This window comes from Agelaius phoeniceus, chromosome 4 (assembly GCF_051311805.1).
Source record: "Agelaius phoeniceus isolate bAgePho1 chromosome 4, bAgePho1.hap1, whole genome shotgun sequence".
Taxonomy (NCBI): Eukaryota; Metazoa; Chordata; class Aves; order Passeriformes; family Icteridae; genus Agelaius; species Agelaius phoeniceus.
This window is the reverse complement of record NC_135268.1, coordinates 466,038-490,206: the sequence shown is the minus strand read 5'-3', so window position 1 is coordinate 490,206 and position 24,169 is coordinate 466,038. Positions and strand designations below refer to the sequence as shown.

At 42.2% G+C, this 24,169-nt stretch overlaps 1 protein-coding gene across 1 annotated transcript; it reads right to left on the bottom strand.

Moving 5' to 3' along the window:
* Nucleotides 1–1,273: 1,273 nt before the first annotated feature.
* Nucleotides 1,274–23,536, bottom strand: MGARP (mitochondria localized glutamic acid rich protein). Its single transcript, XM_077176663.1, has 6 exons — nucleotides 23,332–23,536; nucleotides 21,850–21,953; nucleotides 20,693–20,795; nucleotides 16,303–16,584; nucleotides 4,666–4,714; nucleotides 1,274–2,882 (listed from the first exon to the last, which is right to left on the bottom strand). The coding sequence occupies exons 1-5, from the start codon at nucleotides 23,414–23,416 to the stop codon at nucleotides 4,668–4,670; spliced, it is 621 nt and encodes a 206-aa protein (XP_077032778.1). The 5' UTR covers nucleotides 23,417–23,536; the 3' UTR covers nucleotides 1,274–2,882; nucleotides 4,666–4,667.
* Nucleotides 23,537–24,169: the final 633 nt, after the last annotated feature.

The following is a 24,169-nucleotide window of genomic DNA, read 5'->3' as shown; positions in this document are numbered from 1 at the left end:
TGTGTGTTCCTCTCACCTGCCTGGCAAAGCAGAAGTTGGGGTGGCTAATTGGCTCAAAATTTTTGACAGAAAGAGCCCACCAAGTGAGGAAAAGAATCACAGCACATTCTTGGCTGGGTTGGAATTCTTTGGGGTTTTGTCTTTGATTTGGGTTTTTTGTGTTTTTTTTTCTTTTCCAGAAGAACAAATTAAAAAAAAAAAAGTAGTATCACATCATCAAAGCCTGTTGCACAGACATAAGAAATCTTGATCAAAGTATTTTAGTCTGATTTTCTAAGTGCTGAGTACAAGCTTGCAGTTTGAATTATGATTTTTTGTAATTGTCTTATGTTTTAAAGAAGCAAATGAAAATAACGTTGAAATTCTGTACCTACAGCAACACAGGCAAAAACTAAAGATGAAATTGTTAGATGGACTTTGCCATCTCCAGAATTTCCAGCTCTGTGAACAGCTGCCAGCAGCAACAGGCTGTGATCCTGCAGAGAGGTGAGCTAGAGGGGCTAACTGGCACTAAAGGCAGGTGAAGATCCTTGCCAGCTGTTTTTACAGACAGCTCCTGACAGCAAAGGAGCAACGTGTGTTTGGACAAATTCTGGAATCTCGAGCTTTGCTCTGGCCTGTGAAGTGTATTGTCAAGACCAAGCCTTTCCTCCCATCTCCTTTCCTTTAGTCTTGTATTGTGTCTGTTCTCTGCTGTGGCATTGCTCTCCTTTATGATCCATTTCAACAATTCCTTTCAAAATTTTCCATGGTTCATCACAGCCTTTGTGTAGCAACTCAAAAATTCACTTTTTGAAAGTGAAGGACAGAAAAATTTTAATTTATGTGGTATTCAGACTCCATAGTAGCAAGACTGAATCAACAATGGCCAGACCTCTGCGAATTGCAAAATATCACTGTTGTTACTCTAAAATATTCAAATGCTCAAGCAGACCATGCTGTTCTGCATGTCTTTTTTTTTTTAATTAAAAAAAACTAAACAAAACAAAAGTAAAAAAAGAGGAACTCTGGCATAAAGCATGTACAGGCTGTTTTAGGACTCTCACTGTTTTTTGAGATTGAAAGGACAAACATCTTTGGAAACCATAGTTTGTGATTCAGTCATTCAGGCAGCTGTTCAGAGGGCTAACATTCCTTGCCATGGACCAGAGCAGTTCCAGAAATAAAGAGCCATTCAGAAAAGCTTACCATATCAGAAACCCTACTGTTAGATCCAGGTAAAATAGCTTCTTGTACTAGGAATTAGTGAAAATGAAGAAATAGAACATTTAAGTGTGTACATCCATCACAGCATTTTTAATCTACAAGACAAATATAGACTCTTGTCCAACAAAATATCAGTCTAAGATTTTTATTCCAGCAGCTTGGTCTACAGAGATTGCTTTCAATCACAGAGGCTTTACCCTTTAAGCAGAAGGCTGTGGTTTGTCTCCTTGAAGCTCGGGAGCCTCCTTTGCCTCTGCATTATTCCAGTTATCCCTAAGCAGGTCCAGGAGGAACAGGCTCTATCTTTGGTGGAACACTACTGTAATTTGCTTTATGGTGGGGGAAGGAGCACGGGTTGCTTTGTGCCATGTGTAGGAGGATGCTGTTGTTTCTCTTTCAACATTTTCCAAACTTGTACTTGAAGAGAAGAGTCAGACAGGCCTTATGAAACATGCTTTCTATACAAATAGTACCTAATATACCTTATTTGGCTGTGGTTTAGAGCCACTGCCGTTCTGTGATGGCTGCAATGGGCTCTCAGATGCACGCTCATGCACGTAGCACGGTGGAAGGCTGGGAGCACAGCGGCATCCACACCTGTTATTCACAATAATTGTATTTTTTAATGAAGCAAATGCTGAGAAAACAAGGTTATTTAGCTATTTGGTTCTTTCTTAGTCCCTAAGAATGCCTGTCCATTTGAGCACCTGCTGCATGGCCCTTCGCAGGGATTTTGCTCTCTGCGTGCAAGTGCTTAGAGACAGGCAGACAGGCTGTGCCATGGCCTAAGGGGCTGGTGGTTTGTGCCAGCTGGAAGGTTTATAGCAAACTTTTATGTTGTTACACTGCCACTACGTGCCACTGCCAAGACAGGGCAGCACAGAGAGACCACAGTAAGCTGCATGAGATGTGGGAGGAGCAGAGCCAGCACACCCAAGGCAGGAGACAGCCACCACTTTGATACATCATGACAATGCCCATCAGTGCTATTTTGATTGCCAGGCTATCAAGTACCTACAGCTACTGCTTGCAAACAGGTTTTCTTCCCAAAGCAGGAGCCCTAAAGTGTTTACTCCTGGATGTTACTGTGCAAGGAATGGGAGCATCTGGAATGTTTATGCAGGGGGAAAATTAGGTCATGTGCAGCCAGATGTCCTATGCTCACAATCACAAATCCAAACTCAGGAGCAAATATGTTGTTATTTTCCCTGTGATCTAATTTAAAAATGCTAACAGGTACTTTTATAATATTTTGGCTTGATTTTAAAACCTTTTGCTTGCATTTTAGCACGGAATGTTACAAACGTATAACTATGCACAACAGTTTGGACCAAAAGTAAGAAATCAATGTACACACCAGGAGGACAATGACACAGAGGGAGTTCATCTGGCATCACACTGCTTCTCTTAGCACATGTGTTTAGGACATGCTGAGTGGCTTGGCTGGATGCTACTCTCTACAGCAGAGGTGTCAGTCACAGAAGCGTTTCTCTAGGCAGCACAGTGCATCTCTTGCAGCCCTGAATACTGGCCACAATGACCAATGTATGCCAGGACAAACTGCACAGTTTCTTTTATGCCTTCAAGGAAGAGAAAATGAGGTTTCACACAGGAATCAGCTGGTCGATTGCCACAAATATTTGCATTAAACTTTCCAAAGGCGTCCACACTGTTTACTGGGGAAAAAGAAAAAAAAAAATCTGATTTAGAGGAAAGAACAGTAAATGGTGTTTAGCAACAGACACCATTCAGCAGGTGATTTTCTTTGCAAACATTCAAAGCACACTGTGAATTTGACTGCAGGTTACAGTTAATGGAGTACAGAGTTCACGTTCATCCACATTGCTCAGGCATAAGTGAATTCCCCTGCATGCTGGACTTCTACAAATAGTTACAGCTTGAATTTAAGCCCAAGGTAAACCAGTTGTATGTGCTGAGATTACTGACACAAGTAGTTCCACAGCAGCATCAATAGGGGCCCAATAGCCACACTCAGTAGAATGGCTGAACATCTTGACTCAGGCATGCTCTGAGCATCAGTTTAGGGCTTTATCTGAGGATGTAATCCACTACTGCTCCCTCTATCCCTTCACCAAATAATCAGTTGGTTTTTTTTCAAAGTGTTTTTTTTTTCACTAGATAGTGATTTGATTCTCATGTCAACATTCTTTTAATTTCATTTTCTTTGCCTTGAATTCCTTAAAAAGTACGATGTGTTTTAATGCAAAGTCAGAGTTGAGCTTCATACTCCAAAGTGTTTACAATCAAAACACCAAAAAAAACCCCCCCAAAAAAAACCAAACCAAAAACCCCATAAAATTATTTCCTGACTAGGAATGCAGTGTGGTTTGAGACTTGCAAACTGGTCAAATGACCAGTAATCTTCCAGCCCCAAATAGTAAAATAATTCATCAATCATTTTCCCCCTGCCAACAAGATCAAATTGAAACTCAGTGAGAGGCCCTTTTGTAAACTTGTGTTGCTATACTCATAAAAAGTAATCTTTTTGTCAAAAAGAGTCCAAGCAGTTTAAGCAGAATTGAGTGAACCTGTACACTAGTAGGAGATTAATCTATTTTTTCATCTATTTTCAATTTGTTACATCAGAGATGTTTCCTACAGCTTGCCTTCCCTGCCACCCCCACCCTTTTCAGTTACCGTCTCTGCCTTCATTAATTGAGTTGGCTATAGATGGTATTTGTTGTCTAAATCAAAATCTGGAAGAGCAACAATTTGTAGGGTTTGTCAGATGTGTACAAGGAAAAACAAACATACCTAACTCAATTGCCTTCTCTTTACCACAGCATTTATGTGTTCCAGAGCAGAAAGAATTTCTTGGTTATTTGGTTTTCTGATGTGGTACCCTCAGGTACTCTTAGCTTTCAATTTGAGCAAAAATAAAAACCTTGAGAGGCACACGCTTGCAACTTTTCTGACAATAAAATAATAAATAAAGCCACATGAGAAAGACACTAGCAAAATAGAAAGAATATTTAGAATTTTTCATTAGCACAAATTGCAAGTGCAGAGAGACTAATAATGAAAAAAATTATTTCAAATAAAACAGTCCAGGGGGCTATTGCTTTATTGTATAGAACAATAATCCAGAAGTCCAGTAGCCACACATAATTTAAACCAAATATCCAAAGGATGTTTTTTGCTTGGAAGAAAGCTACAACTCTCAGGTCTTTATCCAGTTTGCATGGGACTAAGATAAAGCTATAAATAAACACACACTGTGACAATTTATATAGGGTTTGCTCCCTAGCCCCTTGAAGATGCCGGCAGTGGTTCCCAAAAAATAAGAAATACTTCAATAAAGTTATTTTTTGTTGAGAGCAGAAATACAAATTCACCAAAACAGTGCATGTCCATTTACCACATCCTGCAACTGGCACTAAGTGAGAACACAAGATAGGTGAAGAGCAGAAAACCACATGCTGCAACTGTACTGTGTACCTTTAGGGCTCTTCAGCAACTTCTTCAGCTGTCTTCTCCTCCTCAGAAACTGCAAATGGAGACAGAACACCCATGAGAAACACTGGAAATTATTTCTTCAATGGCAAATAGTCAACTGAGTTGGTTCCCTTAGTCCAAAATATCCTTGGACTACAGGGGTAGAATTTACAAAGCTATATTAGGTATGCAGGCATTTTTCTTTTTATCTTTTTAATTCTAATTTTAAAAGAGTTTAGAGGCCAGACCTTCTAAACTCCTGCTTAAAATCTCAACAGTGATGATTCTAACACACATTTTTCTTTGCATTCAATTACATCATTCAGCTTCAAAAGCAATATCAGATTGTTTATAGTTGCATCAAAGCACTGCAAGCTTTATCCATACCACATGCACTATATTTTTCTTTACAACAATGCAATTTAGGAAAATTCTGTCTTTCAAATCAAGACAGATGTTGATAAAATGTGTTATATGCAGCACAAGGGGAATTTTTTGTTCTTGATGAAGTTCACATCCAGCCACTCACTGAGCAGGGTGTTGAGCTCACCACACTGCCACGACCAAATTTAGCAACCTACTTCTACTGCACCACAGATAATTTGAAAACTGGATTTTCTGCTAAGGCTGTGATGCCCAACACAGCCATCACGGGCAGCCACACAGCATCACTCGAGTTCTGCATGCTCTTGCAGCTGCTTCAGTGCACACAGCTGCCAGCACTTCAGACACCAACACTTCAGACCCAGCTGGACTCTGGCACCCCCTGAGGCTCACCACAGCTCCTCAGCATCCTTGTCCTGGCTCTCTGAGTGTGGACCAGAAAGCTCTGGGGCTGCTGGGGCTACTCCTTCCTTGTCACTAAGTTTTCCTCGTGGGCAGAAGAAGGTGCAACACCCAAGACTCTACTTAAAAGATCCTTGTCTTCTCTTTCCATTCACAGTCCTAAATGAGGGTGAGCAACCAAGGCTCACAAAGCATGAAGTACCTGCCCAGCATATATGCTTGAAGTGGCTGAACACAGCAGGATCTAGCAGACGATTAAATTTTGTCATGCAAATAAAACTTTGGAATTCCAGGGAAAGTCTGCCTCTTTCCAGCCCTGGAGCAGAAACCTATAAACTGGAACTATTTTCATGTATATAGACATAGGCAAATATTCTCTAATGTATAAAATATCTCTTGTAGATACTGTTGCTTTGTTTTCTGATTTCTGTCTAATTCATAGGACATTACATCTACACTCCAGATACCCTTGGAAAGACAACATGGGTAGTTTTAATGTAAAAATATTCTAGCATCAGGCTGAAGATTCAGGCTGCAATTCAGGCTGCAGTGGCCAACTGGCCATTTTCCAATACTCCTTTAAGCATAAAGCAGTCTGTCTCTATAAAAAGCCTCTAACAGGTAATATTTACTAGTAGGCAGTCTCTATAGAGAGAACCCATCACCCAGCAGCTGCATGTTAAATTTTACTGGAGTAAATTCTCTCGTGTCCTGTTCTTCTTCCTGTCAGAGATCTCCATCATCACACGCTTTAACTGCTCCGTCAGAGGTTTGTCTCTGTCTTGTTTCATCCTACACCAAGCTACATGTCCATTAAACAGCTTCTTTAGGAGTTTTATAGAGCTAGCATCCCATATATTCCCCCAAATATCACCTTACAGCTAGTTCAATACAGTATATTCTGAACATCAATTATTTCACTTTACTTTTCAGAATGCTTTCTGGATTTTGAAGAAGCAACAGGAAAAGAAATGCTCAGGAATTGGCACTTTTGCCTTTATAGGGAAAAGCCATGCAATAGAAATAGTACATTTGAAATGTGGAACTTTGGATATTTTACAGCAAGCAATACTTGATGTAATGCCATATATTTGCTATGGTAACAAGCTGCTGGGTTTCAGTTTGTAACATCAAACATTCAGCTTATATTACCAAAAGTTCTTTCTCTGGCTGATAGTATTTAATTTTTTTTTCCTTGTGAGTATTCTAATTTCTTTTGCACTAAGAAGAGTAGATCAGTAGGCAACTAGAGGGAGCACCATGGTCTTTTCTGCTTTTTAATAAAACCTCATTTCCTTTGGATGGGAATTGTGTTTATTTGTCTTCTACATGAATACCTGCCTTAAAACCAAATAGTAACCACTTCTACTGAAAAAATTGTCTCTGGTCTGAACTATTCTTTATGGCAATCAGAAAGGCAATCTAATGCAAAAAATGTGGATTCCTCCCAAGGTGTTCATCCATGTCTCTGTGGAGTAGCTGTCACTGCCTGAAACACAAAGTGTCTTGTGGCAGGCATTGCATTTTGGATACCTGTGTTTGTCTGTAGAATGGGTGCAGTATGTTCATGCACAGAATTGCCCTCGGTTAGGGCACACATCTTGTACTGGAGTGGCTGTGCCATCTGTTCCTTGAGCAGTGTGACTGGAGCCCCCTTCCAGGTGCCACAGGTGTTTAGGGGGAGAACCATGGCAGCAGCTGCTGGTGCCATGTCCACGCTCACGGCAGCTCACACTGGGTCCCTCTCCTTCAGGCCTTGTCTCCAGCAAAGTCTCAGCCTGCCTGGTGAGGATCACCTTTGCCATACTGCATACTGTCCGAGTGTCCTCTAGTGTTTTGGATTAGGGAGCAGTCTCTGGCCTCCCGATGGCTGCCCTGAGTGTTCACCTGACACCAGCACCAATCTCGGCCTGTTTCTGGGTGCCTTGGACACGTCCTGGAACAAACGCTCTGCGTCCCATCCCAAGGCCAGCGCATCTTTCTCTGTCCAAGGGAACTGCTGCCATCCCAGGGCAAAGCCAGATGAACGATGCCCCGGCAGGCTGACAATGAACCCCCTGCCCATCTCAGATGTGGGACTGTCCTGCGGGGTCCTTCTGTACGAGGAACATCAGACAAACTGCCCGAGGCCTCACTGATGAGCTGGTGGCACAAAGTGTGACAGAATAGGGCATTTCTCCTTTGTGTTGCCCTGTTTCCCAGTGCTATTCACACCCTCTATCTTTTGTTTTTTAATCTGCATGCATTTCATATTTTTTCAATCCAGTTTAATCTCTTGCAATTGCTCCATGTAAAATCCTGCAGTAACACCCTATTTCATACAAGATACTTTAATCTCTGCTTGGTACAATGGTGACTCATTTTCCATAATCCTTGGATGAAGGATTTTCTGTCTGTTAAATCATTGTTAATAAGCCTTTCATGAACTCTGCAGCAAATAACGGATGTAACTAAAATCACTCCTAACTTTTGTTAGTTCAAATACTAAAATATTAAGCTTCTTTATTTTTTCAAAATATTTGTAGAGGAGTTACAGCATCTTCACTTGGTTCTGTGTTGTTTCCTGAATGATGATTAGTTTGAAAACCCGAAGTCCCTGCATTTTTTCATGCAGTGATGATTATGATCCATTTTGTCCATTTATGCCAGATTTCTTACAATTTCCACTGGCTGTAAGTGAACAAAACAATCTGAATTGTGCAACTGCTTCTCTGCAATGAGGACACATGGTGTTTAATGTTATGCTTTCCACTGAATGCCCAGCTGCTGTATTATCCTTATAGAACAATACCACTCCAGCTCCTTGACATCTTTACCAAAACACCCACTTGCAGCATTCCTGCCAAATAGATCTCAGTCAAGGGATAATTCCATCCTGACCCATACAATTTAAAGCCTGCCAAAAAATTATTTTGTTTCCCTTCATATCCACAAAAGTGGGGCTCACTGGGCTCCTTCTTAATTGTCTGGGGGAAACTTGCCCCTGCCCACACATATCCTCCATCAAAAGCACTGGAGTGAAATGGCTTCACAATTTTCCTGCTTCATTTGGTGTGCTGTGATTCCCCCCATCCTAGCAGGGTCTATTACTCTACAGAATACACAGAATATTACTCTACCCTGTACAGAAGGATTACTTCACAGTTTCATACAAAGTGTTATATTGGCAGCAAAAAACCTCACCCTCTGTGTATATTTTTTTTCTTTCTGAAAGTTTATTTTTTTTCTCTTCCAGGTCTGAATTAGGACCTTAACTTGGCTGTGATTTCAACAAAAGGCAATATAAAAGAACCGAAAGCCTCAGAGGAATCAAAGTGATCACATTTGCTAACTGTAGCCACGGGACTGTGTGTGTTGCACCAACAGCTGGTGCCAAAGCACTCAGGATTTGGACACAGCAGGGATTTTGAGGGCAAGCATGCCCAAAGTTAGGCAGAGCCACAAGATACACACACTGCCCAACCAGCAGTGCAGAACATCTGTGCAGTGCCCACTGCTGATGTCTCACAGGGAATCCCAACCCAAACATGTCCTGCTCCTGCCCAGGGGGGCTGCAGGCATGCCCAGGCTGCCCTTAGCTCCTCTGTTTAGGGGATAACCATTTGGAGAAGAAATGCAGCCTCCCAAATTGCACCTGCAGGAACAGAACGTGACTGGGCAGCATTACATATCCACCTAATGCAATATCAAACCACTTGTGTGCTGGAAACATATCTGGCTTGAGTTGAACAAATACAGAACAGGAAATTGATTTTACAGACAAAAGAAAATTGTGGATCTGTTCTGAAAGCTTGCATTTAATTGGGGTTTTTTGGGTCTTGTGGTTTTTTTTTTTTTTTTTTTTTTTCTTCTTGTTGTTTTTTTTAATAAGGCATCAGATTTAGGAAGCTCCAGTAGCTTATTAGCACAATATCCAACATTTCACCTAGAAATGTCATTTTTAGAAAACTATCCCTATCATTTCAGTGAAAGAAAACGCACCAAAACCTGCCTCCTCTGTAAAGCAGTAATTCCTGCAGTCTTTAAGGACGATTTCTACAAGCACTGAACTTGCAGCCCTGAGAGTGAGTGCAGAGCTATACACTTCTGTGCAGTTAGAGCAGAAAACAGCCCATATGCAGAGGGATTCTGCATGCTCATGATGGTCACTTTGAACTGTGTGAATATTTGTGAGCTCAGCAGAACAGAGTGACAAGATAAGCAGGGACTTGTGTGCCCTGTGTGACTGACTCATCCCTGCTGCAGCTGATAATAAAAAATAGCACGCCCAGGCTGACTTTCTCCTGCTAATAATAAAGGAAACCCCATGCAAGCGCATTGGCTTCCAGAGCCCAGATCCTACTGCTCGCACAGCCTCTTCCCCAAAAGCCTTCAAGCTTTTAAACCAAGCTTTCCAGCTTTCCTGGGGCAGTTTTTATGCAGAAACAGCCTGGAGTTCTGTCTGGGGTGTAAAGCCCTAGTGCAAAATTTGGCCAGCTTACAATGGCAGTCATGTCCTACAACCTAGCAGAAAACATGATATAAGATGACCTTGAAACAAGGAAGATACAAACTGATTTGTATGTTATTTTTTTAATCTTACTGGATCTTAAACTTGTACCTTGCATTTTCAAGTGGTTTTCTAAGTACATTTTCCTGATTTACAATAGAGAATAAGAAGATAGCTGTTCCAGATTTTAAAATGAAAGCTGTATTCAGTCTTTTCCTTGCCTGGGGAGAGGTGGGGACTCCTTCCAGCAGGACAGAAGTTTTATAACGAGGTTATACAAGATAACCCAGCCTGCTCAGGAGTTCAGCCTGTATTTCTTCCCTCAGTTTTGCATTTCCTTACCAACCCATTTAAAGCTAACATATTTTGATTCTAATCCTAATTCTTTGATTCATTTAAAAGTGATCTTTCCATTTAGAAACAACAACAACAACAAAAAATTAAACAGGCAGTGGTATCCTGCAATTTTTAAAGATATTTAAAAATACACTTTTCTGAGTGAATCACTTTACTTGAAGCAGTATCCTTCATATGATCAATTTTTTTTCTAGGCAGTCAAGATGAGGCTGGTATCTGTAATGCCAAACACCAGGTTCAATTACTTTAAAAATATTCTTTGCAGAACAATTTGGTTTTATAAAGCTAAAATAACACAAGTTAGCCAGCATCATACAAATGGAATCCACCTGGAGCACGCAAACCAAAGCTGGAGTGCAAAACAAGGCTTTGATAATTCAAGCTGCCTGCAACATATCCAGTGTCACACACTAATTCCAAAGGTGGGCAGGGAGAAGGGGGAAAGTCAACTTTAATTGTGAAATTAGAAACAGTCTTTAATTTACAGTCTTTTAGGGACCATCTTACATTAGAATGTGATGCTTCTGTTTACAGAAAGCTTCCTCAGTCAGGTACATTGAAGGTCTCAGGATGCCCCCTGAAATGTTAAGATAAGCAGAGCAGAATATTCCTGCTTCATTTTAATAGTTTAAAGACCTGCTAATGGAAAACTGGCAGTGAAGTAGAATTGACTTTTAAAGAGTCAGATTCTGTCACGTTGGAAAAGTAATTCAAGAATTTGAGAAGACCTGCAAAACAGAGCACGGGAAGCAGGGGTACTTGGCTCACTCAGATCTAGGGGAGAGCACAGCAGTAGCAGCAAGAAGCTGTCATTCCCTTTAAGAGGAACTCCATGTATTTTGGTTCCATCAGCCTGAGGGGAAATGGAAAGGTAAATTGTTCCAAATCCTGAGGTGGTGATGGCAGCCCATGGGCATCAGGAGTTTAGTCCCTCTGGCATTCCAGCTATTGCACAGGATGAACACAAACCAAAGGCTCAGAGCCCAAGGTCTTTGGGAAACTGATGAGCAAAGGAAAGCTGGGCTGTCTAATAAACCTGCCACCACACAAATATGACATATTCTCCTTTTTGCAAACCATCCCCAAGCAAGCCAGATAAAGATCATGAGGTCCAGCTGAGGGCCTAAACCATGGCATTATGAAGCCCATTGTGAAGAATAAAAATTGTCACCACTCCATAGAGAAAGAGAAACGTGTTCAATGAGCCAAGCACATCTCAGGTTGTTTGTGTCTGATGTAGGTCACCAGTTCCCAAGAAAAGCCTCATTAGTTCCTACTAATGACCAGAAGATTCCCTTGAGGAGAGTTTACTCTGCAGTCAATGATTAGAAAAAGATTCAGAGATGCCTATTATGGTCACATTAGAAGCATAACAGTGCGTGTCACATTAATCCAGAATAGTTTATAATACCTCACAAATTTCAGGAATATTGGTTTATATTCTGTAGCATGGAACTGTAGCAATGAGAAGCAACTCACATTGTTTGTTTGTTTGTTTTAAACACTGAACAATCTTTAGTTACTGATTGGAATGACTCACAAGGAAAACTAGCATAAGTTAATATGCACCGTGTGTATGAAAAACACCCCAATAATTTGATGTATTAAACCCTTTGGGAATTCTAAAAACACTTCTAATCAAGACATTTTCTTTAACATTCCTCATACAAAGTAATGCACCAAGTTTTATCCACTGTATCCACAGTTTTTAAAGGAGCAAAGTTGTTGTTTGCAAAGGATGTTTTTCTCTGCTACAGGAAACATTGCCCAAAAATTAACTCCAAAATCCCCATCGTTCCCATTCTGGTTTGAACTGCCACCATGGGAAAACAGCAAGGGGTCCCTGTTGCCATCTTTTCTCTAAATGAGGAGACCAACAGTATTCCTGTGATTGTTGTATTTACAGGAAAATTTCAAACACAGGTAATACTATGTACAGTAAATTAAATGCTAACAGATCTTATAGTAAAAAGTGAGTTGTTGCTTTGCAATTTAAATACATAAAGTTATTTTAAGGGTTTTTTAAGTCTTGACAATGAGCTATGAATACTAAAAGCAGTACATCTATTTTCTCATTAATAGTGACATTCATTTAGGCATTATTATTCACTGTATGTCCTTCCACCATTTTTGAGGAGCCACTTTTCCCCTTGTTCTAGAACAGACAAATAGGAAGACAGTTATTTTAGGCACTTCTCTCCCACTTATTTGTTTGCACCCAGCTGGGAACTTCCAGGGGTTTTTCCATTTTACCAAAATCTTCCTCCCCAGCCCAGTGCACACTGTAAGATTCTTTTTGGCTAAGCTGATCAAAACTGAACAGACTCTCCCTGGACCGGCTGGGGTCTTCAACTCTTAACTCTTGTGAGCTCTTCAATGCTCACAGCTTTTACAGAATTTTTTTCCTAAATATTGCTCACTTTCTTCCAACAGAGATTTTCCAGTTATGTTATGATGACTCATCTAAAACTCAGTTTTATGAAGGAAAATCAGGAGGAAGAAGAAGAGACTAGTGGCCAATGTATGGCAATCAGATAAGTGCAGCAGTCCAAGAGACAGATAAAAGAAAGCGATGAATGTGAAACAGAACTACCCAACACAAGTTCCAGATACAGATACTTGCCCCATATGATAATATCTACATAATTCAACTTCTTAGGGCCTAATTTAGTTAGATCAGCCAATCACAATCAGTAAAAAGCCCTCATTCCTCCACCTCACACAAACAGATGCCTAGAATGGTGTGCCTGTTCTACTGAGCAACATCATTCTGAAAGCCTCTGAATAATTATGAGCAATTGCAGACCACCCTGAGGACTCCTCAGTAATTTTCTAAGTACTAACAGTGTCAGCACACCCAGAATTTGAGAGCACTGACTGTATCAGGTGCTTTTGTGTGCTTGGCATCACTGTATGATGGGCTCAGCACAAGTCCTGTCCGGAGAGCAGCAGCTCCTGAGCAGAGCAGCCTCCAGTTGTTTCTCTAGGCTGCAGACAGCTGCCATGGCAGTGTGTTTGGAGCTCAGCATGGAAAACACTGGCACATTCACACACTAATCCTCCCAGACCCAGGCACTCACTCAAATGGCCTTGGGAATAACAAACACAGACCGTGCCCTGCAATACTTTAAAGAATAGAAAAAAATCCTGTTAGAGAAGTCAGGAAGAAATCTGGAAAAGCACAGTTTGGGGCTAATTGCTTCTCTTATTTCAGTTGATAATGCCAAAACCTCAAGCCTCAATACCAGAGTTGGAGAAGAATTTATGGTGGCAACCCAAACACCAGAAGTCACAGATCCCTAATCCAAATAGCACTTGGCCAATCGGTGAATTTTACAGCATTTGGTTTGTCTGAAGAAAAATTTAATTTATGGTCCCACACACAGACAACACTGTGAAAGGAGAACAACAGGAATTCAACCAGTAACCAAGAACGACAGCTCAAGCAATAAAAAGGCAGAGAGAATTAGAATTTAGAGGAAGTTAAAACCCTGGGAACAGAGTAACATAGTTCAGTACTTATTCTGGTAACAGTATTACACAGAACTCCAGATTGGAATTGTGGATTGTAAATTGCTTAACTTGAGGCAAGGAGAACATTCCAGGCAGGTACCACTGTTAGCTGTCTGAAATGGAAATGATCCTGATTCAGTATTAAGCATCCGCCTCCAAGGTTGGGTTGGTTTTTTGTTTGTTTGTTTGTTTGGTATCTGTTTTGGTTTAGGTGGGGGGGTTTCTGCACATCCATGTAAAATGATACATTTACATGTTCTGTATACAGGAGCTGGAGACAAGCATCCCTTCACAGCTTGCACCTCCAAACATTAAAGAAAGCTTTATGGATTGAAAGCTTTATAGATTAGAAGAGACAAAGGCATTTGAAAAAGCAGAGGTTCACTGGTAACAATAAAAACACCTACACCTTCATCTGTAGAAGTAACACCAAGTTGCCAACAAAACTAGTTAAAGTTACTTAAATATATACTTTTTTCCAAAGTTCTGAAAGAAAAATCTTCTCTACCTCAGTACAAGTAGAGCTATGCTACTTTTTCCCTCTAAATGGAGATAACATGAATGATAAAGATGGTTAAGTCCAAAACTGAAAGTTACATCCAGAAGGATTTTCATTAGAATTTTTCTAAGCCCAATAGCTGTTGGCTGCAAGTAGACACTGAACTGAGTGGCAGAGAGAAAGCAGAGACCTTTTGAAACAAACCCTCACCTTGTTGTGAGCATGATGCCAATGGAACCTTGTTCTAATGCAGCTTAGAGGAAAGGGACGCTGGTTTGGGCCGGTGTGTCGGGCCATGTGCTGCTGGTGGCCTCCCTTCCATGGGCAGGAGCTCAGGAAGAGCTGCCCTGGGGGCGCTGCTGCTCTCCTGCAGGCAGGAGCAGGGCGAGGGGAGCCGGGCCAGGGAGCAGGGAGTGCTGAGCCTGTCCAGCCTCCCGGGCCAGAACCTGGGTCACACGGGGGTCACCTCGTGTGAACCACGGGGAGGGCCCCAGGGTCACCACCTGGTCACACCCGTCACCAGCAGCTGCTCACAGCCATGGGCACTGGGCTCCATGGCACAGGACAGCTGGGCTCAGGAGTAAGCTCTAACATCCTAGGAGCACCCAAGAGATCAGGCAAGGAGAGCGCCCCTTGGCTTCAACTTCTTGACCATTTTACATCCCAAAGCTTTGTTTCTGCTGGCTTTACCACCCAGCCAAGAAAAACCACCGCAGCAAGGTTTGGTAGGAGGCACCTGGGATGACCCTCAGGCTCCCTTACAACTTCCAGCATAACACAAGTCTGGACTAGATCTTAGAAATCAGTAATTTCTAAAGAGCTGCTCCACTTCCAGGAAATACCAGCAGGAACTAACAATTACAAGCTGTATTTCTTCTTATCAAATAGTGATCAGAAGTACATGGCATCAACATGTCCAGAATGAGATCCTCAGACTTAATCACAGAATCACCACAGAGTGATTTGGGTTGGAAAGGACCTTAAATGAAATCTCATTCCAACCATCTGCCATGGGCAGGAACACCTTCCACTAAACCAGGTTCTTCAGAGCCCCATGCAACCTGGCCTTGAGCACTTCCAACAGTGGGGCATCCACAGCTGCTCTGGGAAACCGTTCCAATGCCTCACTACCCTCACAAGAAATACTTTATGCCTAATATCTAATCAATTTATACACCATGTTTCACAGGGAAGATCCCAGCTGCCCTTTCTCAGGGAAGAGCCTCTTCAATAAAATGGCAGGAATATTTACCATACAGAAGATCCTACCTTATCCAACAATGGACAGTTATTCATAGATAAGCACTGTCAAAGGAATACACAACCACCTCCAGACACAAGCAAGTGCTTAGGAAATGAAAGGGAAATTTTGCAATTGCTCTCTAGAGCAAAAAATGCTGCAATACATTTTTCAACATATCTCTTAATGGCTCTAATTCACCAAATTTAACATAAAACAGACTACTTCCTTTCAAAATGAAGTGGTCTACATATTCCATAGAAATGGAAATTTTTAGGGCTCTAGGTATTTTAACTTCTACCTTATAAATATTTCTATATGTAAGCAGTAATAATCACAGCCAAGGTACTCACTTCTACTTTCTATAAACTGTATTACAGCAGATCAGACTAAGAATTGTTTTAAAATGTTATTTGTAATAGATGGTTTCAGAGACAAGCACAGGAACTAATCACATTTGAATTAAAATCACATTCATACACAGACCTTTCATAAACTCAGCAACTAGAAGTGCTGCACTATCTCTCAAGTTTGTTAAAAAGGCAATTAAGATGCATCCATTCCTCACTGGAGTCACCAAGAAAAAAGTGAGAATCATTCCAAATCTGCTAATGCCTTTGATGGTACTGTGATAAACGCCCATGGATTAGCAGTCAAAATATTTTTAATCTCAGTTTGATCTGTGTTTTAGACATATCCAGACATATTCAGAACCCACAACACACACACACTCAAAAACTACATTCATAAATTAACCTTGAACTGCAGCAGCTTCTGAATTATCAGCAAGTTCCAAATTAGCATCAGCTTCTGAATTAGCAGCAGCTTCCTGCTGTGCTTCCTCCATGGCATGGGATTCCTCTGGAGGCAGTAAGTCATCCTCCCCTCCAGCTCCTGGGGGTACCCCAGCAGCCTCCTCCTGTGCTGTGGGCCCAGCACTCTCCTCCTGTGCTGCAGGTTCCACAGCAGCTGCTGCCTCAGCTTCCTCCGGGGTCTTCTCTGCTCCAGTGACTTCCTCCACCTCTTCTGCATCACCTTCTAAGGATTTATTCAATACAGTAAAGAGAGTAAAATGCATGCATGCAACAAAAAAATTCACCAAATACTTTTTATCATCATCATCATCCTCATTTAAATCTGAAGTGGAAAGCTAAGATTTGGGATCAGAATTGACGAAAAGATCAATAATGAATCCCCCATATTGTCTAATGTGGCATAAAAAAGCTATGTTTATAAGATGAGGAAACCATATTCTTCATTACTGATTTCATTACACATTTCAGTGTGGTAAGAAAAGCAGCTGTGGCTTAAAGCAGGTGTTGGGGGTGCAGTGAAGGATAAAAAGGACAGTGTCAAGTGTTGCTTCCAAGCCCTCTGCTGAAGGGCCAGTGATGGTACACACACAGGTGCCAGAGGGAGCATGGCTCTGTGGAATTACCACGTGGGGAACAAGACATTTGGTCTTACATAGGTAAGAAAATAACTTGCTAATTTCCAGTGGTCAGAGCTCACTTTTTTAGATATATGGCCACTTATGACTGACTATTTTCTTTTTACAACTCACAACTCCCTTTTAAAGACTTGTTTACACCACTATGGGTCCAACTCCTTAGAACCTGAAAAACAGTGTTTTCCAGTCATGCATCACTTCAAATTCAGCTGAGACAAGTCATGAAAAACTAACAGCACAAAGCAACAGAGATGCTAAACCACCATGCAAACATGCACTGACATCAAGTTCACAAAGGAAAAGTTATACACCAACTGTTCATCACAAGTTCACCACTAGAACCAACTCACCATGCAAAAAAAAAAAATAGAACTGGAAATAAGTTTGTAACCAAGTGTAAACCATGTGAGAATTGAAACAAAAGAGCTTAAAGAGACATAGTCAGAGTTTGTTTGATTCTTTTGTATCTGTTTAAAAACCAAACAGATCAGTTTCATTTCTATGCCAGTGAAAGCCTATAATTTGGTGCTCAGGTTTCAAGACAAGTCCATTCATTGCTCGGTAAATATCAAAACTTTGCATTATGCAACCTGACCATGTCCCTTTAAGGAAACATTGTTTTAAAAACCCCCTTAATTCATTACACAAAGAACAGGCTAACAGCCACGATCAGCATTCAGTACACTTTATTGGACAGTCAAATATAGAGTGCATTCACTCAGAGCAGCCAGCTTCTCCATCTCAGAACTGCCTCCTACAAAGCAGATTCAGTAATAAGCTCAATATGGTTTGGCCTTGCAAACATAGGTAGCTCTTTAAAAGTCTCACACAAAAGGAGTTTTACAATAGAAGGTACAAAGTCATCCCAAGGTAGGCTGCAATGTACTCAATGGTACACGATTGTCCTTTGTATTTAACTTCCTCAGGTTTGCAAAGAGATTTCCCTTGTGTCTGGAAAGTGTAAAAGCAGAGCATACATTAGAAAGTCTGGAAAGTGTGAAAGCAGAGTATAGATTAGAAAGATTGAATCAGCTTGCAACAAGTTAAAAAGAAAAGCCATAGCTAAAAAAGAAAGAAATCAGGAACAATCTTAAAGGACACAAACAACAAACAGAAGACAAAACTCACTAAATAAGCAAGGAGAACATCCTGCAAGCCAAACATCATTTTACATTTGAAATGATGTCCCAGATTTTCTACTGCTACTTTGAGTCAGGCCTCTTCCAGGGACTTCTTAAATCCTTCCCTAATTTGAGAGTAGCTTTCAGTTAAAAGGAGCCACAGAAAATCTGCTATCAGATCTCTTTCTAAATGTCTGATATCATTAATTAAATATTAATTAAATATTAATAATTTCGACCCTCTAATAAACAAAGAACCCTAGTATGAGTCTTTCTCTTGTTTTGACAGACTTGTTTGCTTTGTGCAGATCTCTGTAACATTTTGGGTTCGGGCATAAGGGGAGAATTTTCTCCCACATGAGAAATCACAAAAATCCTATCAAAGGAATCTCTGATGAGCTGCTCTCCAGCATTAAGTTCTTCCACCTAGGAAGTTCTTTCACCAGAGGCAGCAAATATGCCATGAACATGCTGCTTGGCATACTGCTTTTCTATCCATCGCTTCATAGGGTTACCAGCTCTGCTTTAGAGCTTATTTTAAGCTTGATTTAATGTGCCCCTAAAAAAGTATCAGGATACTTTGAGAACACAATTTTTAACTGCTCTCATCAGCAATGCTTACTGATAAAAAGTATTAAGGACTGACTCTAAAGAATGCACAGGGAAAGAAACTGCAATGGCACTTGTGGCAAAAGCAATACTATTCCAACACTCTGTGACAAGATAAACACACAAATATGGCTATGCAGGGAACAGGAGAAAAAAGGGCAGGAAGAGGGATGTTAACTCTTTTGAGAATGCACACAGAGGATTCCGTAGGAAAAGTAAGAACAGAACTGATGCTCATTCTTTATGTTCTGTTCTCTTGGGTGTACACAGCTGGGAATGAAGAAGGGTTTAAAAAAGGAGCTGATTCAACGGTGGTTTTGTACTGTGAATTGGAATGAACTACTCAGAAGTCCAACTAAAAACTCTGGGTTGAGCATTTATTCAGAAGTCAAATATTGAAAATAATACAGGAAACAAGTTTCAACTGTATTCACTGAATGGCCTTAGAAGCATTTTGGACTTCTTACTATCAGTAAAAAGGGAGGCAGCAATCATCTGCCACTGGTTGTGACATTTATGTGACTTATTAAGCAGCAGGTGATGGGATGTCTGCAGAGTACCCAAGATCAGCTGCTGAGCACTCAGTGCTGTGGGTATTTCACTCCAGCATGTGGAGAGGCCAGGGCCAAAACTCAGTGCACCTTAGGAGAAAAGAGACATCACTGGGAATATGTGGGAAGGTGTGCTTAATGCTCCCCCATTCTCCCACTGTGGCAGTCAGAACGTAATGAGGGTAATCCTCACTTGTGTCCTGAACAGCAGGACACCAGGTCCCTGGAGAGATCTGCTTTGGTCCTCATTACATTTTCTATTTTAGGGACAAGGAACGATTGCAAATTGTGGCTGAATTCTCAGCATTTATTTTAACAATTGAGTTTTAAAACTAAACTGCTTTATTTTTTTGGAAATTAAGATATTTTACTACTTTAAATCTTAAGGTCTGTAGTTTTAATGTTCTGAAACTAAAGCATGTGTTGTAGAAGTTCAAGGCTAACAACCTCTAAAGGAATAATTATAGAGGCAGACAATTTAAACCATGCTCTCACACTGAAGACAAAATTTAAACTCCTGATACTTTAATCAAATGTATTCTTTGTGTGCATGCAAATATATTAAAGCAGTTCTTAGAAGTCAACAGTATAAAAAAGAAAGGAAGAGCTTCAAGCGCTCTGGCTTCAATGCTTAATTCTTTTAAATAACAACCAAAAAAATATTTAAATATCCTTAAGAAATTTTCCTAACTGTTTTCCTAGCAAGGCCATGCTTGCCAAAGTTCTACCTTTTACATTAATGTGAACTTAACATCAATTAACACTAATTGATGTAGACAGGGACAACATTCCATTACAAGTATTTGAACTAACACAGTCTAATTATTCAAGCATGAAGAGCTAAGTAAGGATTTGCTATACATTTAGGTAATGCCTGCATTTCATCTAACCCCAAATTGGAAAAGACAAAATCAAAGCTGTAGGACAAAAAATTGATGCAAGCTAATTTTTTAATGTAGGTTATTTTCCTCTATTGAACTGTATTTCCTGATGGCATGTGGCCTGAAGCCAACCTGTTGACTAAAAAAAGATATTATCTTCTCCCCCCACTGAAAACAAAAGAACAAAATTGATTTTGACAGCATTATGTATTCAGTCAAGTTTCATTAAGCTTCCAGTAAATCAAATAGCCATTATACAATTAATGGTATTCACACATCAACTCTTCCCATTCAAAGAGGCTCCACAGGTGGATCAAAGACCAGATTAATGCCTGAACGCTAAGGCCACGACCAAAATCTGTGCAGCAGCAGCAGCTTTGTAACAGAGCAATACTGTACAAGCAGCCCTGCCTTCAGACCCACTCACACAGTTCAGACAAGGACGTGGACAGTGCTAAAGCCTGATTAGACAATACAGAAATCTGTTCCAAATCCTCATGTACCCAGGGAACAAGAGAAAGCAGCTCAACTCACCCTTTCTTGACCAAGGATTGCTTTTCTGCTCCTCGGCTCTCTCAGGAAGAATATTTGTATTTTCAACAAACTTGCTGCGGGGTGAACTGACTACTCTGTAGGCCTGAAAGGGAATTATACCTGAGTTTACAGCTACATCCCTACAAATTAGCCAAACACAAAGACGGAAGAGGGAGAGAAGGGATTTTCAGCAAGTGCTACTGCCCATCTTAAAATGTATATAAAATTTATCCAAAGCAAGGTTTAAAAAATTAATAATCTGCTAAACTAATATCTTTATGTATTTCATATTTCTCCATTGTTAGAAAGCAAATACAATATACCATGCAGCTTTTGAAGTGCTGCAGGGTTTCAGGAACTGAAAACAGCATTTTAAAAGATAATTACATTAAGATTTCTATTTTTGTAATGTGGCAAAAATGTGACAGGAAGAGACTATGCTATTCATCCAGAAATGCAATCATACGCGTTTGATATTTTGAACAAATAGCTACTTACCATTCAAGAGGATTATTTTGTGGGACAGGGAAATACTTACGTCTCTGGGGTGTGCTAGGCACTATCTCAAATCTTGGGGGAGAGGGTAGAGGTGAGCTATAGAACGGAGGATTTAGGGATGTGAAGCACAGAATCACATACATTTAGAAGCAGGGAGGAGAATGGATACTGAAAAGCTTAACAAAACCAGGTGCTTACAAAACTTTAACATGCTTTCTTGAAGTAACTAATGCTGTTATCTTCCTTTTTTGTGCCCAAATTAACAAGGCTCGTATCTTCCCCTTGCAGCTGCAGATTGCTTATTTCACATCTGCCTCACCCCCTTTGAAACACTGCTCATGTTTCTGGTGGACAAGACAAGGCGAGGGCTGAGAGTCAGGTGCCTCACTCAATCTTTGGACACATTAATTTCACAGAGTTTTTAACATGCTTTCCACCAGGAGTGACCCAGCACTACTTCTCAGAGTAACAGTAAACCAGGCAAGCAATAGGCTTTCACCTTCACTAAATCCTCCTAAGCTGATTTCTAAGTTAGGCTGCACTTAGCTACGATATCTGCGCTCTTTGATGGTTTGCATCTTGACCATACTCGAACCCATCACACACCTTCCACCACGCCAGCTCAGAAAGCACAAACAGCTCCGTCCCCAAACACTTACATAAAATAAACCACCAAAAGCAGCAACACCAGCAAGGAGATAGATCATCATGCTGTCTCTGGAAGAGCCAGGAACACTCCCAGATGACATCTGCCGAGGAGGCGCTACAAAAACCATCAGGTAAAGTGATGTAAAGTGCTGCTAAAATACGATCACAAAAAAGAATTATGGAACCTGAACTCTGTATGGGAAAGGATGATTCAAAAAGGTTATAAAAACAGATGTTGATGCATATTAATGTATCCTATGACTGAGTAACACAGGGTGTGGTGCTCCATGGCTGAGCTCTTCCTAGGAGGTGTTTTTCTGTGAACTATGCTGTCTACCATCAGCTTCCCAGTACTGGGCACAGTCTATATAGACTACGGAATGTTTAAAAAAAAAAAAAAGGAGTGTGAAAAGCTCCTGACTAAATTAGGTAAAATAATTATCTGTCCTGATTCCTTATGATCAGCAGAAGTAATGAATTCTCTCTTCAGGATAATAACAGGGAATCTTTTAAAAAGCTTTTTCATTTGAATTCATGTTCTTTCACTCTCAGACTGCTGACACTTTGATGCATACCCTTCACCTCAAGAATTGGCCAACAGAGCAGAGAGGCAGAACTACAGAGTTTTTCACCTGACTCGATACATATTAACTGTAACAGCAGTGCTACCCATTCATTTGTTATGAACTGATTCTTACTACAGTCTTGGATTCATCTGTACACCTCAAAAAGAGAACCATGAAAAACACACCTAATTCTCTTGGTCAACAACGCTTTCTGCAGAATTTTGTGACTCGATCCCAGATGAGAAATGTCTCATTGAAAAAGCGCTCATGAAAAATAAAATAGCTCTGAGCATTGCAATTGACAGCTGCAAAAACAATCGCAATGTCAAAACATTGCCATCGTGTGCTAGGTTATGCTTAGCATCATCTGTCTCATGACACAATTCTCAGACTCCAATAGCCGGGCATCCTCATGGATTTGCATACATTTATATTTTCGCTCAGCAGCAGTGTGTCCTTAACCCTCCGCCCTGGGGCAGCCAGCTATAGGACAGTGATCAGCAAGCTGCCATCGCCCAACGCGGCTTGCAGAGGTTTTTTTTGCCAGTGGTTACACAACCCCTGATGCGCCAAAAGCCATGGTTGTGGCGCACCGGGTCTGCTCCCGCTCCCTGCCGGGGCCCCGCCGCTCCGGCTGCTCCACCGGGGGGATGGACCCCGCTATTTTATAAAGAAGGGAAGGCAGCAGCGGCCAGCGCTTTGCCATGGGGCGGGGGGTCCCAGCCCGGCTCGGCTGCCCGGCGGAGGGCAGTGCCGGAGCCCCGGGTGACCGAGCAGCCGTGCCCGGCTGCCGCCCGCCCCCGCCGCACCTGTCCCGGCCCCGCGTCGCCCCCGCCCGCGACCTGGGCGCATCCCCCGCGCCGCCGCCACCCGGAGGGCGCCCCGTCCCGGCACCCCGGGCCCGCTCCCCGGCCGGGCCCCGCGTACCACGCTGCTGGAGGCGGCTGGCGGCGGCAGGAGCCCTGCTCAGGCGGGCGGCCAGCGCCTGCGAGGCGGCCCTGCACAGGGACATGGTGGCGGAGCAGAGCGCTCGAAGCCGGCTCTCAGCTGCCCGTGGCGGCGGGGATACGGCGGCGGAGCCCGGTCCCGCCTCGGGTGCCGGGGGCGGGCCGAGCCGCAGCCCCGCCCCGCGCACCTGGGCGCCGCTGCCGGCCGGCGCTGCCGCGGGCACGGCGGGGACGGAGCGGAGACCCGGCTGCGGCGGGAGGGGAAAGCGGAGCGCACATGGGCCGGGGCCGCGGCTGCCCACACCCACCTGCCCCGCGGTAAGCAAGCGGCGCTCGGTACCGACCGCAACAAATGACCCGCGATCATAGGGATGGCACGGAGCAAGGAGAGGGAAGATAGGGAGCAACTGCTGTTTTACTTAAAAAGGAATTTCTCCAGGAGAAAAAACCCCAAAAACAAATCAAAGAAGAAATTAAGTAAATTGACGGCGGCGAAGGGCACCGGGGTTAAGCACGGTGCCAAAGGCGCTGGGTGCTGGCAGTGAATCGCTGCTCTGGGACCATGGCCACTGCCACAGTGAAGGGGGCGTCTCCGGGTCCAACCTGCGCAGCTCCCCTTGTCCCAGCTACATTGCTAGGCAGGAGCCCTGTTTGTCCTCCTTTCTCTGTACAGAGCTTCCCTAATGATCATCTAATGCCATCGCAGGCTGCCATGACGGCCTCTTTCCAGCCTTCGTCCTTCACTGACCTTGAGGCACAGAGAGAGGGCACAAGTGTTCAAAGGCAGTGCTCACACCCAACACTGACATGGGCTGTGC

What these genes read in the sequence shown, in the direction of transcription:
- MGARP (XM_077176663.1), bottom strand. Translation starts at nt 23,416, where the DNA reads ATGTCCCTGTGCAGGGCCGCCTCGCAGGCGCTGGCCGCCCGCCTGAGC. An exon ending in CAGCCGCCTCCAGCAGCGTG is followed by an intron (nt 21,954 to 23,331) that starts GTACGCGGGGCC and finishes TGGTTTTTGTAG; the next exon opens with CGCCTCCTCGGCAGATGTCA. An exon ending in CAATCCTTGGTCAAGAAAGG is followed by an intron (nt 16,585 to 20,692) that starts GTGAGTTGAGCT and finishes ATAAATCCTTAG; the next exon opens with AAGGTGATGCAGAAGAGGTG.